We start from the raw sequence: 13,803 nt of genomic DNA on the forward strand, positions 1-13,803 counted from the left end.
GTCGCCCATCATTCTTGCTCGTCAGTCTCGAGTCACACAGCGGATACCACCGTTGTACGTCAAATCTCCCGTCGATCCCCGCGGGATTCGCCCATCGTCTGCCATCCCAGAGATCGGAGATGGGAACCGCCATTCTTCTCGGCGTTCTCGAGCTGGTGAAACTCCTGACTAATCCGGTTGCCTGTGAGATCGTTGACTAACCCTAAGTCGAATTCCGATCGATCATATAGATACGTCTCTTCCAATAAAAGATGTACGTCAGGTCGTAGACACATCCCTTGATTCGTACGGCAATAGAGCCACGTAGGACAGACAGAGCAATATCACTTCAATGGAATATCTACCAATAGTACATTAAGACGTACGGGCGGCCATGACTAGAGACAATAAGAACACAACCACAAGAAACAGAACCAACTGCAACCAATGCCGAGGCCGAGAGTCAAAGAACACGAGGCTCCATGGCCCTCGGTTTTGCCAGCAATGAATGGCAAGACACGTTCTGCAAGGGAAATCAATAGATAGAGAAACACACCGGCGATCAAGATCCCATTTCGCTCGTCCAAAGCAGAACAGAGCATTACGCCATCGCCCATCGTCCATCCCCGGTCGCCAAAGTACAAAACGCCGTCCAGAAAGGTAAAGCCAGAAGGGTTACAGGGAGAAGGAGAAGAAATCACAATAAGAATGCAATGCTTGGGCAATTCTTCCGCCACGTGAGAACATAAGAACAAGTACAGAAAAACAATTCCCACCAAGAACTGAAGAAAATAAAAGGGCATCATGTTTTCCACAAAGGGCTGTCCGTTACGTTACTCATCTTCGTTCATCCCTGTGCTTGGGCTTCCGTTGGCCACCCCAGCACTATCCCGGTTGAACGTAAGCTTCAGCTTCGGTTGGCCAGGCGTAGCCGCACCACTCGGCGTCTCCGCACCAGAAGCCGCAAGGGCAGATTGGTCGTTGTCCGCCGGTGCGACAGACTCATCATAGTTGGCAAATTGTGGGTGGCCCTCGGTCTCCTTTTGGAGCTCCGCCAGACATTTGGCCTATCATTCGTCAGTAAAAGCAAAAGGCGGCGTGCATCGGCCGTGTTGACTTACCTCGATATCATTGGCATCCTGGAACAGAATGCTGCCGTCCTCGTTGTAAGTCCGAGCATTCTGGCACATCAGATGGATGTCATTGCGGAAGTCCCTCAGGTTTTGGTATTCATCCCGGTTGATCTTCTTCCGGATCATCTCCATCGCGATAGGATTCTGAATGATCATGTAGTAGTCGGGATACTGCGACCGCGGGGGTGGCTTCATGAACGGCTCAATGATCGAACGGGTCACCGGTCCGTCCTCGCTATCAGACGAATCGGCAGGAAGCTCTTGTTCCATGTCCATCAGTGCCTGGTACACGTTGTTCAGGATCCGTTGCAGGATAGCCCGATCCTCGGGACTCAACGTCTCCACAGGCTTAGCCTGTCTGCCTCGCTTCCGCTTGGGCTGAGGGGTCTCTTCGACAAGCTCTTCTGCCTTACGCTTCGGCGCAGGGCCACGGCGGCCGCGCTTCTTGGGCTGAGGAGTTTCGGAACTCTCACGTGAAGGCTCCGGCGAGGATTCACCTCCGGTCTTACGGGAACGCTTCTCCTTGTTCACACGGCGACGTTCCACACGAGCTTCCTTTCGAGCGATGGCATCTTCGATCGTATCGTCATCCGCGTCGACGGCCATGAGCCATTGCTCCTCAGTAAGACCGTCATCATACCGAGTGACCTTGCGCTCACGTGCACCGCGGCCACCGACCTCAACCTCAACTTCATCCGCAACCGGGCTGTCCTCCGCAAGATAGATGTCGGGAAGTTCGCTTTCTCCCATCAGACGAGGCAGGCGGTGGCCGGGACCATAGGGATCATTGTGGTGGCGTTCTCTATCGATGCGTTGGAAGGCAGCCAGTTCTTCATCCGAGCGAGCCATGATATCATTCAAGTCATCATCATCCATTTCGTCCTGGTCACCAAGCTGATCAGCCGCCTCCGCAGACTCGAGCAGAGTTCGCAGCAAAGCATCACGCTCCTCATTGGTGGATTTGTTGTCGAACTTTCCGGCCTGGATGACTTTGCCGTCCATATCCAACTTGAATTGCGCCCGTTCTAAGATCTTCTCTTCGACGGAGTTGGACGTAATCAGACGCAAGATACGCACTTCGTTCTTCTGGCCGATACGGTGCGCACGATCCTGGGCCTGCAAATCCTGGTGAGGGTTCCAGTCGGAATCGAAGATGATGACAGTGTCAGCGGATTGAAGGTTGAGACCGAGACCACCAGCACGCGTCGACAGCAAGAAGCAGAAGTACTCGGAATTGGGGTCGTTAAACAGCTTCAGCAGGTCGGACCGATCGTCAGACTTGGTGGAACCGTCCAGACGCAGGTACTTCAGCCCACGCAGGCGCAGGAAATCTTCCATGATATTCATGATCTGAGTCATCTGGAAGAACATCAAGACACGGTGACCAGTAGCTCGAAACTTGGGCAATATGCGGTCCAGAAGTTCGAATTTACCGGCCGTACGCCACAGCAGATCATTTGTCGCCCGAGTAGGGTTCATTTGATCCTCTACCGGCTCGAAAACGAAGGGATGGTTGCACAGTTTTCGCAGCTGCATCAGCATGTTACTGAGACCACGCATACCCGTCTTACCTCCCTTGCCATCGCTGACGACCATCTTGTTGTGCGTCATAAGTTGGCGGTACAGCTTGGCCTGCAGGGCGGAGAAACGGCATTTGATGACCCTCTCTTGCTTGTCAGGCAGATCCTTCTCGACATCTTTCTTCAGACGTCTCAGAAGGAACGGCCGAAGAACCTTGTGAAGGCGACGAATCACCAGTAGCTGTTCTTCTTCGCTCAGTTCCATACGATCCTGGCCACCAGTATTGGCGAACGGCGTGTTGAACCATTCATCGAATGACTTGACCGACTTGAAGATGTTGGGCAAAACGAAGTTCAGTAGAGCCCACAACTCGGGCAGGTTGTTTTGCAGTGGAGTACCAGTCAGAATTAACCGGTAGCGGCTGGTATAGTACTGAGAGAGCGTGCTGCTCAGCTTAGACTGGGTGTTCTTCATACGATGACCTTCGTCGACAATCATATGCGTCCACTTGACTTTGCTCAGGACGGGGCGATCTTTGATGATGTACTCGTAGGTCGTCAACAGGACCTGGAAGTTGCCCCAACGAATCTGCTGCTGCTGCTGTTTACGGGCGTTGGGAGGTCCCTTGTAGACCACGCGGCTAACGGCAGGAGCCCATTTCTCGAATTCCAAATTCCAGTTGGTCAGGGTACTGAGGGGCACAATCACCAGGAAAGGACCGTTGTTCTTCTTCTTCTCAATGATGTAGGTGATCAGACTGATGGTTTGGATAGTCTTACCAAGACCCATCTCGTCCGCCAGGATACCGTTGAGGTTGTTGTTGTACAGCGAAATCATCCACTGCAGACCTCTCATCTGGTACTCCTTGAGCGTACCACCAACCAGGATCGTAGGCTGCTCGGTGATTTCTTCCTTAATGCGATGCGCAACAGCGTAGTAATCGATCTTGCGACGATCACCACTTTCCTCATCATCGGTTCCGGAAACAATGTCTTCGTCCTCTTCCTCGTCGTAGAACTGATCCTCCTCACCATATCGCTCAGCCAGGCTTCGCTGTTGTTCCCGGACGGAGGCGGCCAGTTGTTTGAGGAAGTTGTCGGTCTGCTTGAGAAGGTGAGAGATACGGGAATCCTTGGCCTGTCCCAGCAGCTTCATGTAGGTCTCTTCGTCGTTGGCCTTAAGAGCCTGGAGACGCTGTTTGGCGGTACGCTCAACGCGACGCTGCTCTTCGCGCTCCATGTGCTGGTGGTGCTGCAGCATCATACGACCCAATTTTTGCACGCGAGTCCGCTGCAGATTAGCAGCATTCTGGAGTTCGAGACCATGGTTGAGGATCGCCTGCAGCTGATCATACTGCTTGCGCTTCTCGCGAGTCTCCCGAGCGTCACGCTGCTGCTTCTCCAGCTTCTCCGTGATCCGAGCCTCACGAAGGGACTGTTTCTTCATCCGACGATGACTTGCACGGTTCGCCGTCATGCCCAAGTTGTCGAAATGGAACATTTCGTTCTGAATCTGCTTGCGGAAGAGCCTCTGCTTCGGCAACAGATTGAGCATCTTGTACTCGATCAAAGCCTTCAGCTTCAGCGAGTCATCACCGGTTGCACTGTCACCGCGGCTGGTGTCCCACACGCCAACATTGGCGGGAAGTTCAGCCAATTCGGCTTTCCGCGCGTTGATCTTGTTGTACAGCACCATCTCTCTTTCTTCCCGAATTTGTTCGAGATCGATACCGACGGGCATCAGGGCAGGAACGCGCATGCGGTTGGCGCGAGCAGCGTGGTCGGTGAATGTGATATTCTTGGGGATCAACTCGTAGGGCGATTGTAAGGATTCGTAGTACTCTTTGCTCGGCGTGACCTCCTCGACAGGGCCGGATGGCTGTTCCGATTTGGACTGGTTCGCGCCTTCAATGACGCTCTCGGAGGCCCCAACGCTGTCGGAGGGAGCAGGGGTCTGTGACTTTTTAGACGCAAAAAGCTGTTGTTGAACACGAGGAGGGATGGAGAGGTTTTTCGACAGCATCTTGAAGGCCAGAATTTGATTCCTCAGCGTTGTCAGCTGCTCCGGCGAGAAGCTGCCACTGGCAACGGCAACGCCTTTCTGCGAACCCCCCTGACCAGACGGCGTCTGTTGTTGACCACCAGTGGGTGTAGATGCAGCATCCGGGCCAGCTCCAGTTGGGACGGAGTTGTTCCGCGCTACAGGGGGAGATACTGTGATTAGATCGATGGTTGCACAAGAGCATATCCGCAGGAGGACAAAGACTTACAATGGACGCCATTTGGGGTGGCAGAGTCCGGTGTCGCGCCATTCAATTGCTGTTGACGTTGCTGCGCCTGCAATTGCTGTTGCTGCGCGATCTGCCTTTGTTTTTGGAAGACCTGCTGTCGTTGGACGGCAGAAAGAAGATTGTGCGCTTTGAGGTATTCAGGGTCGTCATGGCGAACGCCCTGCTCCTGCATCTGCTTGTATTTCTGGGGCGGCGTTAGAGATGTGATGAACACTACTGTCAATGCAAGAGAAAGACAAAGGGCAGTAGAAGGTAGTGAGAGGTCCAAGGGTTGAGGGGTGGTTATATCATACCTGGTAGACCTCCTGAATATGTTGCTGTGTCAGGTTGGGAGGCAAGCTCATGTTGCCAGGTGCCATGTTAGGCACTGACTGGAGGGAAGCCATGGTCTATCGCGATGATCGTCTATACATAAGACGAAGAAACACGTCGGGATGAACCTGGATGCGACGAAGAGCGCGTCGGGGCAACACGTGGGAAGGAGGAAAAACGGTCGGCGGTGGGAATCGGCCAGGTCGCGCCAGAGAGGCGACCGGGCGCGCGACGACGGAGGAGGGGGACGGGCACGGAGGGGGTCAGTGGACAATGGATGCGACAAAGAGTGGTCTATATCAGGACCTTGGCGACAGTTTCGTGATGTTTTTGCCGGCCGGAGCGTCGGGGGGAGATGACACAGAAGACCCGGGGGCGGTAGGCGAGGGAACAAGGAAAAAAGCGAAAGGGGGATGGGAACTCGAAGTCAGAGGCGAGAGAGAGGGCCCAAAGGGCGAAAGCGCGGAGGGAAAAGCGCGTGGAGGGAGCAGATGGATGAGATGGAGATGGAGGGGACGGGGCTTTTCGCGACGTGTGGCCGGGGGAAACTGGCGGTGCTCAGCCTGTCTGTGCCTGTAACGGGGAGGAGGAGGAGAAGCAGCCGGGCGGCGATGGGAAACGGGAAGATTTCGGCCGTCACGTGGTGTGCTGACTCAGGTGAGCCTCAATTGGTCATCGCTACGCTACGGGCCAGGACTGCATCGTGTATGAATTCGGTACGAATTCCATTCCCTTAACTCCAGCCTACGTACAAATAAAGAATAAACGAAGGACAGACAACATCTACATCGTCACCTCCCCCGCGCTCACCATCGGCCGCTTCATCGGAGGCGGCGGTGCCGGCTTCTTTGCCCGTGAAGGAGGCGGTGGTGGAGGCGCTTTCTTCTGCAACGACACCCCATTCAAGGTCACCGAACTCGATCGACGCGAGACAGAACACCCATGGCTCGACACTGGAGACCCTGTTCCATCGAACGGGCTGACAGCTTCTGACGGGTCGCGATACGGATCCTCATATACCCGGCTGATAGGCCGCGATTGATTCGCCAGGTTCCTCTGGCTGGAGTAGGTGTCACTGATTGCTCGAGTTGCCCACGGATGAGAACCGGACGCTTGTTCCTGTCGTAACTGAGTCGGGCCCTCGAACGTCGTCGTCCGGTTAAACACCGGTCGAGGAGAGGCCGTCTCAGCCGGACGTGGGTCTCTCATATCCGCGGTATAGATCGATGTAGGCCGCTCTGACCGGATAATCGGCCGTACGTCCACCCCATTCACCGGCTCCTCCTGCAGAGGCTCATACCGCTCTTGGTAGGAGTGCGCAGTGTTGGATCTGGTGCGGCCGGTCCGGCGGCCATTCGGAGGGGACGCTTGCGAGTGTCTGTCCACGCGTTAGCTGGACCACATGTATGACCCAAGCACAGGTCGCGATCGGGGTCAAACGTACCTGCTCGGCCACTCATCCTTAAGCTGGAGAAGCACCTCCCGGCACTGTTCATGATAGTTCAGCTGCGCCTCAAGGAAGGCCTCCAGATCCACAACTCCATCCGCTTCTGCGTCTTTGATGTCCTGCATCCGGCGGAACACATCGTCATTGGCCTCTTCGTACTTGATCTTCTGCGTACGCAGTTCCTCCTCGATACGGAAGTCCTCTTTCTTGACCTTCTGCATCTTCGACAGAGAAGTGTCATAGGCCAGTCGTCGACTGTCGAGCTTCTTTCGCGCGGACTACGCACATCAGTCAGTCGCTATCAGTCAGGGAAATCCGCTGCGTCGGCTGTACCTGATAGTCTTTCATCTGAGCCAGGGATCGCTCCAGCGACTCGAGCCAGCTAGAAGTCGCCTGGGAGATGTATGTCTCCTGGACGCGCGCCAGGCGCTCTTCGGCTCGACCAAACACTATTGAAGACGGTCAGGAACAAGGTTGGAGCGAGATGGTACGGCAAACATACTGGACAAGCATCGTCCGTATTCCGAGTGGGCATCAAAATCTTCCCCATGACTGACCATGCTCGAGCCCAGATGCGCCAGAGGCAGCGTCTTCTCTTTATCGTCTCCTTCGCTGCGCTTGGAGATGGACTTGACGTAGGCGGTCATGGATTTGTGGATGCGATCAACGCCTGCAGAAGCAAGTCAGCGGTGGGTTGGTTGCTGCCCGGTAGATCAGATGTCCGTACCGTCATGCCGCACGTTCATTTCAGTCTCCATCGCCTTGAAGTTATCGGAGAGATTGGTCTTGACTTCACCCCCCATTCTCTCCCCGGCCCATTGTTTGAAGCGGTCGAACTTCCGGTTGACGTTCATTTTGGGTGCCGTTGTAGCGGGATCAATTGATCGAATCAAAAGCAGTAATAAAACGGAGAGCAGATGATGGATAAAGAAGAAGAAGACGAGAAACCTAGAGCGATAGATCGTAGTGGTGGGAGGTCGTAACGAATCTGTGGGATCTTAATGCGGCGTGGGTGTAGATATAAATAACCGAATGCGGTCAACAGCCCTGAAGCCTGTCAGGAAAGCGACCAAGTTCGGCAGCGAGAATGAAAGTACGACCACAGAGGAATCTGTCAGTGCTCCATGGGCCCAGAAGAGTCACAGCGATGTGAGGGATGGAGATGATCGAGCAACGGGGTGGGTGAAGAGGGAGAGAAGGAGAGAGGAAGATGGGGGATTGATTAATGATTGATTAATGAGAAGCTGCCCCAACAACGGCACATGGAATTAATTAAATTCTCGAATGGGAATTCAGTGTCATGCTTGGGGATAACGTTTGTTAATTTTATTATTATTTTATTTCAATATTTTTTCTATTAGAATTATTTATTAGGAATGGGTTTCCAGGAATGACAGACCATCACCACCATACCAATCAGACACCCGACGCAAGCGCCACCATGACCGAGACTTGGGGGTGGAACGCCGAAAGACCCTGGAGGGGGCGCCCTCAGAGAGGAAGTGATGGGTACCTGAAACAGTAGCCTGTTGGCTATTATTATCTGCGACAAAGCGTCCCATAGGCTCAGGTCCCTACCGTGACACGCGTTGGTGGGCCACCAGGTGGGGAGAACCTCCTGAAGACCACAAATCTGCCGTTGCCACTCTGCTATTTTCAGAACACCGTACTCTCCGTCGAGACCATGGATGCAAGGACCCTGCAGACTTGCGTACGTAGTACGTATGCTGTACATTCTCCAGTCCAACCCACATGCCCGCCGAATTAATCCAGAAAGCAGGATAAGCATTGAACTACCTTTGGTCTCAAAAGCATAGACGAATAATGTGGACCATCCATGTGTTGTGGATATGGATAGATCGAATCACTCAAGCAACACCCACTATTTCATCAAACCCAAAGCTTGAGCTAAAATCTCAGAACGTGCCGGTTCCAACCCATCCCTCCCCTCCGGTCAACCCTCCACAAACCGATCCCAATCAAGGCCATCCGTAGCGCCAGGAATGTCACCCCCAGTCAACGAAGCAATACTTTCATCCATAAACGATGCACCGTTCAGACCAGAGGCCAAGTCCGCCTCCGCGGCTATCAGAGCGTCAAAATCATTCCACCCAGTCGTTAGATCCGCAGACATGCCAGGATCACAGGAACCATCCACGCCATCCCAGGGTTGAAACGAGGCCGCCGCATTTTCAACCGGACCACATCCCTCCCGACGACCCAACACGGCGGCAGCGTACTGGCCCGGCGTGACGCCCGCGATCCTCTTGAACACGCGATGGAAATGGCTGGGGGTGAGGCTCGCCTTGGCGGCGAGTTCTCGCAGCGTCGGCTTGGATCCGGCCCTGATGTCTGACTCAATCGTCGCACATGCCTGCACGATCAATTGGATCTGCGGGTTTTCGGGCTGGACCGTCTGGGGTTTGCAGCGCTTACACGGCCGGAATCCGGCTGCTTCGGCCTGGGACGGTGTGTCGTAGAACCTAATGTTGGCCCGACGCGCTAGACGACTGGGGCACGATGGTCGACAGTAGATTTTCGTGGTTAGCACCGCGTAGACGAAGCAATCGGCTGTCGCATCTCGGTGGACGACGGCTTGCCAGCGCACTGCAGCGGATTGCGCTGATGTGGTGGTGCCCGTGGTCAAGCGGGGGATTTTCTGGGGCAGATCCTTCTGGGCCATCACATTGTAAAAGGGACTTCCATCTGGCCTGGCTGGCTTGTTTTAGCAGGCGAGGCTGTGGGTGACTGAGGGAGGGCCGGTGGTGGTGATGGGCTTTAAATCGCCTCCCGAAATTGCGGGGTGGTCGCTGATTGGTCAATTTGAAGTCAATCCTCCAACATCGCACTTGGCTGAGGGTACTGAGTGATCTTTTATTCAATATTCTCTTACCGTATATGAGGGATCAGACGTCATGATATCCGATATTTCATTAACTGGAGACTCAGGAATTATGTCCCATTGTCACGAAGGCTGGCAAGAACTGAACATGACTTGAACTCGGTGGATCATAGATGATGGGCAGGACATATGATAGAATGAGGAAATCCCCTCCTAGCTACATCCAAGTGTGCATGGGAGGTGTGTAACAAGTCTCACAATATGAGATATCTAAAACGTACGTACTCACAGGGTTGACTATACTATCTACATTGCAAGATTAACAAGTGTCTAGAGGTCAAAAACCTCATTGGCCCGTGGACTCTCAGCATTGTTGGACCTGATGTAGCACAAAATGCACAGATTAACATAAACAAGCCCCCTTTCCCTTTAAATTGTGACAAGGGTTGCATGCCGGATCCCTTTCTGTGAAGAAGGATCATTAGGAGCTGGAGATCCTTTCGCAGAGCGTGGCCGAACCAACCCAGGAAAATTTCAGCTTTATGATCGAATCAGTAGTGGCAAAAAGGGCCCTCTTCTCCAGCTACGACTGCGGAGACCGTCAGACAAAGCTTTGTTTGACTAAATTTCACAGGTGATTGGGTGAGTAATCTTGAAAATGAGCCATATATTAGATATCATAGTACCTTTTGGCCACGCAATCGAATATAATTAGTTATGTCTAACTATTGCTCTATTGGTAAGCAAGGTAGGACATATGAGGAGTGAGACAGTGGGATAGCTTAGCCCATCAGACTAAACAGTGCGTGTGATGGTCTATTTCTGGTAGACCTCCAGGAAGGAGTAGTGAGTTATTTGAAAGCAGCCCACACCTGCTTGGAGCGCGGGCCATGGCACACTTAAACTGCTCAGTATTCTATGTTACTGGTAATTGCTTATGCTGCCTATTGCAGGCGAACTTCGCCATTAACCTTACAAGAAAAAAGGACGACAACAGACTGCCCGGATAATTCTCCTGACACTGACGGCAAAGGATGAATCCGTGAGCTCAGCGTCGCCTTCCAAAGCCAGGCACAATTACAGCCCCTATCACCATACAGGGATGTATCAGGCGTCAGTTTATGATGAACGGTACCATACTACTAGGATTTTTGATGATCAACGACTCTCAAATGTTGGACCGGAGAACCAAGCCACCGATGACCGAGTATCCACAATTCCATAGTCCCATCACCAAACCTCTTGACAGTCATTTCCACATTTCCAGTCTTCTGGCTCCTAAATAGGACATCCAATTCAGAATAAAATGGCCTAGAAGATTGCTTGAAGGATAACCCTCTTTTGCCGTTGTCCCTTTTACACATTAAATATCGACCCAAGCTTAAATGGGCAGCTCACCTTAGAGATTAGAACGATTTGCTATGTCTATGGTAAGACGCATTCACTTCTACTCGTCCTCTCCTTCGATATTCATGTTCCTCTCCCCCGTAGCGCTCGTTGTTGGTCTTCAATTGTCTTCCTGTCTCAGTCTAGACGGAAGGCCTGAGAGGTCGCTGGACGAAGGCACGGGACAAACTGTCGCTTCCGTGTCAACGTGACCTTGATATCTGAATAGAAAAGCTCTTCTTCTAGTCATGTGCTCTCTTCAAGCTATCAACTCGTCAAAATGCCCCTCTGTTATCACTTATATACCCATCGGGCCGCACAAAGGGCCCCAAACGCCAAAGTCTGGAGAAGTTATCTTTGGAACGAAAGGCAAGAACCTAGCCCATGGAGGCACTGCGTTTCTCGAGCTCCTGCAATCGGGTGAAGTGGTCAAGACCCCAACGGTAAACCCGTGGATCCCATCCGAGGAGGAAAGCGCACGGCAGAACATGGAGCTTGATGCTAAGATACACCAAAGGATTTGTCAACATCCTCATATTCCTAGAACTTTCAACTGAGACCCGTCGACATGCTACTTAGCAATGGAATATATGAAGCATGGGAACCTTCAGAAGTATATCAGGGAACATCGAGATGGCATCGAGTTAAACCTTCGTCACAGATGGGCTACCCATGTCGCTGAAGGTCTTTATGTTCTCCGCAACAATAACGTTGTCCACTGTGGTCTGTATCCAAGGAACTTCTCACTCGACCATAACTTGCATCTGAAAAAACATCTGATTTTGGTGGGTCCTCTCTGGATGATTCTCGGCCATCCGCGGCTGCACCTACTCGCTGTTGTCCTCCAGAGGTGCACTGGGATGATATTCCTCGATGCAAAGGCGACATATCTGCGCTAGGCTCATTGATTTGCTTCATTATGACAAACAAATATCCATATGAGGAGGTCCCTAGTGATGAAGTCCAAAAGCGGTACAAGAAATCACAGTTTCCAAAGCTTGCTAGCATCACATGCGGAACAGTCATTGAGAGATGTTGGCATGAGAACGTTGAGGCTGCTCAAATCTGCAACTACTTCAAGGAGCAATTCCCCGAGGTATGTACCTAAAACCAATCACCATACTAACTAAGCATGCCCTGAGTGCCCTCGGTAAAGCGGCGAGGTGTAAAACAGAAAATGTATAATGTTGCAGAAAAACAGGTACGTATAGGTACAAATATATATCTATCGGTGATCTAACCAAACCCCACGTAAAACCAACAACCCAGCAGAGTTTGTATAATTATGTTAATTCCAACCACCAGGGGACTCGCTTTAGTCCATCTCGCACCCCTAGGTTTCCTTCAACCAGAGGCTGCGTATACAATGGACCCAAGACCATCTAAGCTGAACCGCCATGTCAAAAATCCGAATTTATGTGAAAATGAGTTCAATTGCTTGTATTATGGTTCCTGGATATGTATAATATACCCTGAGTATGAAATTTTGACCATCCCATTGTATTTTTTTAATCGTCATTGAAATTTGGCCACAACCTTAACTTGGCTAAGGACGCGTGGAAGGTTATCCGCAGTCGCCTAAGTACAGATGTCTCATAGCAGAAGAGCATTTTCAACCCGTCACAAACAAAAGAACTCCACTCAGTACCCCGCTTACTCCTTGGTCTTCTGCGTACCACGGAGGAGACCGGTTCTCCGGGCAGCAATGAGACCGGCCTTTTGACCCTGGGCAGCGTAGCGGGAGATGGTCGAGGCCTTACCGATGTGCTGGTGGTTACCACCACCGTGAGGCTATAGGAAACGTATGTCAGCGGTCTATTCCTGCAGATATACGAGTAAACTCCAGGTAAAAGGGGGAGTCCTTACGTGATCAACGGGGTTCATGGCAACACCACGAGTCTTGGGCCAAGAGTTGCGCTTGACAGCGAACTTGTGCTTGGCACGAGAAGCCTTGAGCAGGGGCTTGTCGGTACGACCACCACCGGCAACGATACCGATCATACCACGAGAGGTGTCCTTGACGACCTTCTTGGCACCGGAGGGGAGCTTGATACGGGTCTTGCCGTCTTCGGGGTTGTGGCCGATGACGGTAACGTAGTTACCGGAGGTACGGCCCAGAGCACCACGGTCACCAGCCTTCTCCTCGACGTTGGTGATGACGGTACCCTCAGGAACGGAGGCGAGAGGGAGGACGTTGCCGATGGTCAGGGCGGCGTTCTTTCCGGCGTAGATGAACTGGCCAGTGTACATGCCCTCGTTGGCGATGAAGGTCTCGGTGATCATCTTGTACTTGTAGGGGTGACGGAACTGGACCTTGGCGAGGGGAGCACCACGGCCGGGGTCGTGGATGATCTCCTTCACGACACCTCTGGTGTATCCATGACGCTCGGCGTAGTCGAGGGTACGGAACTGGGCAGGGGCCTTGTTGAGACGGGTGTGAGCCGCTAGAGGGCGAAGTTCAATCAGCACTCGAGATCCTCCTGGGATGCGTTCGAATTTTCGAAACACTGCGGTCGCACTCACTGAAAATGGATCCACGACCCTTCCTCTGATTGCGGATCACGCGACCCATGGCGACTTTCTGTAGATAAACCTGGAGGTTAGTATTGACGAGAAGAAAGAAAGACCGCCGGCGACTCGGTGGACGTGGTGGGAGTGGTTGGAAATTCTCGTACCTCAAGATCGAAGATGGGCTTGTCGGGTTGGTGTAGTAGAGAATTCGTCGGGGACTCAGGACTGTGTGGGCATTAGGGCGAAATCGCTAACCTAACCGAGTTGGCGCTAGCGCTGTTTTGGATCTTGGCGGTCGTCGCTGTGGACGATGATTGGGGGGCGTCTGTTGCGGTTAAAGTGGACCGCGCTTATATAACCCCGTATGAGGACCTTCTCGTCC

The 13,803-nt window shown here is 52.6% G+C and overlaps 5 protein-coding genes across 5 annotated transcripts; 1 reads left to right on the top strand and 4 right to left on the bottom strand.

Moving 5' to 3' along the window:
* Positions 1 to 707: 707 nt before the first annotated feature.
* Positions 708 to 5,478, bottom strand: BDV59DRAFT_95012 (putative RSC complex subunit (Sth1)). Its single transcript, XM_073697383.1, has 4 exons — positions 5,217 to 5,478; positions 4,903 to 5,107; positions 1,101 to 4,831; positions 708 to 1,046 (listed from the first exon to the last, which is right to left on the bottom strand). Exons 1-4 carry the CDS (start codon positions 5,307 to 5,309, stop codon positions 813 to 815), a joined length of 4,263 nt encoding a protein of 1,420 aa, XP_073545236.1. The 5' UTR covers positions 5,310 to 5,478; the 3' UTR covers positions 708 to 812.
* Positions 5,479 to 5,951: 473 nt separating this feature from the next.
* On the bottom strand, positions 5,952 to 7,992 carry BDV59DRAFT_184613 (BAR domain protein). The gene is made up of 5 exons (XM_073690707.1): positions 7,410 to 7,992; positions 7,185 to 7,352; positions 7,016 to 7,131; positions 6,680 to 6,960; positions 5,952 to 6,613 (listed from the first exon to the last, which is right to left on the bottom strand). Exons 1-5 carry the CDS (start codon positions 7,534 to 7,536, stop codon positions 6,019 to 6,021), a joined length of 1,287 nt encoding a protein of 428 aa, XP_073545237.1. The 5' UTR covers positions 7,537 to 7,992; the 3' UTR covers positions 5,952 to 6,018.
* Positions 7,993 to 8,327: 335 nt separating this feature from the next.
* On the bottom strand, positions 8,328 to 9,842 carry mpt (putative DNA repair and transcription factor Ada). The gene has a single exon (XM_073690708.1). The coding sequence runs from the start codon at positions 9,363 to 9,365 to the stop codon at positions 8,637 to 8,639; it is 729 nt and encodes a 242-aa protein (XP_073545238.1). The 5' UTR covers positions 9,366 to 9,842; the 3' UTR covers positions 8,328 to 8,636.
* Positions 9,843 to 12,111: 2,269 nt separating this feature from the next.
* BDV59DRAFT_95112 (uncharacterized protein) lies at positions 12,112 to 12,579 on the top strand. The gene has a single exon (XM_073697385.1). The coding sequence runs from the start codon at positions 12,196 to 12,198 to the stop codon at positions 12,430 to 12,432; it is 237 nt and encodes a 78-aa protein (XP_073545240.1). The 5' UTR covers positions 12,112 to 12,195; the 3' UTR covers positions 12,433 to 12,579.
* BDV59DRAFT_184616 (60S ribosomal protein uL2) lies at positions 12,112 to 13,612 on the bottom strand. Its single transcript, XM_073690709.1, has 4 exons — positions 13,586 to 13,612; positions 13,434 to 13,491; positions 12,777 to 13,354; positions 12,112 to 12,701 (listed from the first exon to the last, which is right to left on the bottom strand). Exons 2-4 carry the CDS (start codon positions 13,480 to 13,482, stop codon positions 12,564 to 12,566), a joined length of 765 nt encoding a protein of 254 aa, XP_073545239.1. The 5' UTR covers positions 13,483 to 13,491; positions 13,586 to 13,612; the 3' UTR covers positions 12,112 to 12,563.
* Between the last annotated feature and the right edge of the window lie 191 nt (positions 13,613 to 13,803).

Source organism: Aspergillus ambiguus, assembly GCF_047715705.1.
Source record: "Aspergillus ambiguus strain CBS 117.58 unplaced genomic scaffold BDV59scaffold_32, whole genome shotgun sequence".
In the NCBI taxonomy this organism is placed as follows: domain Eukaryota; kingdom Fungi; phylum Ascomycota; class Eurotiomycetes; order Eurotiales; family Aspergillaceae; genus Aspergillus; species Aspergillus ambiguus.

What these genes read in the sequence shown, in the direction of transcription:
- mpt (XM_073690708.1), bottom strand. Translation starts at nt 9,365, where the DNA reads ATGGCCCAGAAGGATCTGCCCCAGAAAATCCCCCGCTTGACCACGGGC.
- BDV59DRAFT_95112 (XM_073697385.1), top strand. Translation starts at nt 12,196, where the DNA reads ATGTTAATTCCAACCACCAGGGGACTCGCTTTAGTCCATCTCGCACCC.
- BDV59DRAFT_184616 (XM_073690709.1), bottom strand. Translation starts at nt 13,482, where the DNA reads ATGGGTCGCGTGATCCGCAATCAGAGGAAGGGTCGTGGATCCATTTTC. An exon ending in GGGTCGTGGATCCATTTTCA is followed by an intron (nt 13,355 to 13,433) that starts GTGAGTGCGACC and finishes TTCGCCCTCTAG; the next exon opens with CGGCTCACACCCGTCTCAAC. An exon ending in CCATGAACCCCGTTGATCAC is followed by an intron (nt 12,702 to 12,776) that starts GTAAGGACTCCC and finishes CGTTTCCTATAG; the next exon opens with CCTCACGGTGGTGGTAACCA.
- BDV59DRAFT_95012 (XM_073697383.1), bottom strand. Translation starts at nt 5,309, where the DNA reads ATGGCTTCCCTCCAGTCAGTGCCTAACATGGCACCTGGCAACATGAGC. An exon ending in ATATTCAGGAGGTCTACCAG is followed by an intron (nt 5,108 to 5,216) that starts GTATGATATAAC and finishes ACGCCGCCCCAG; the next exon opens with AAATACAAGCAGATGCAGGA. An exon ending in CACCCCAAATGGCGTCCATT is followed by an intron (nt 4,832 to 4,902) that starts GTAAGTCTTTGT and finishes CTCCCCCTGTAG; the next exon opens with CGCGGAACAACTCCGTCCCA.
- BDV59DRAFT_184613 (XM_073690707.1), bottom strand. Translation starts at nt 7,536, where the DNA reads ATGAACGTCAACCGGAAGTTCGACCGCTTCAAACAATGGGCCGGGGAG. An exon ending in AATGAACGTGCGGCATGACG is followed by an intron (nt 7,353 to 7,409) that starts GTACGGACATCT and finishes TTGCTTCTGCAG; the next exon opens with GCGTTGATCGCATCCACAAA. An exon ending in ATACGGACGATGCTTGTCCA is followed by an intron (nt 7,132 to 7,184) that starts GTATGTTTGCCG and finishes CGTCTTCAATAG; the next exon opens with TGTTTGGTCGAGCCGAAGAG.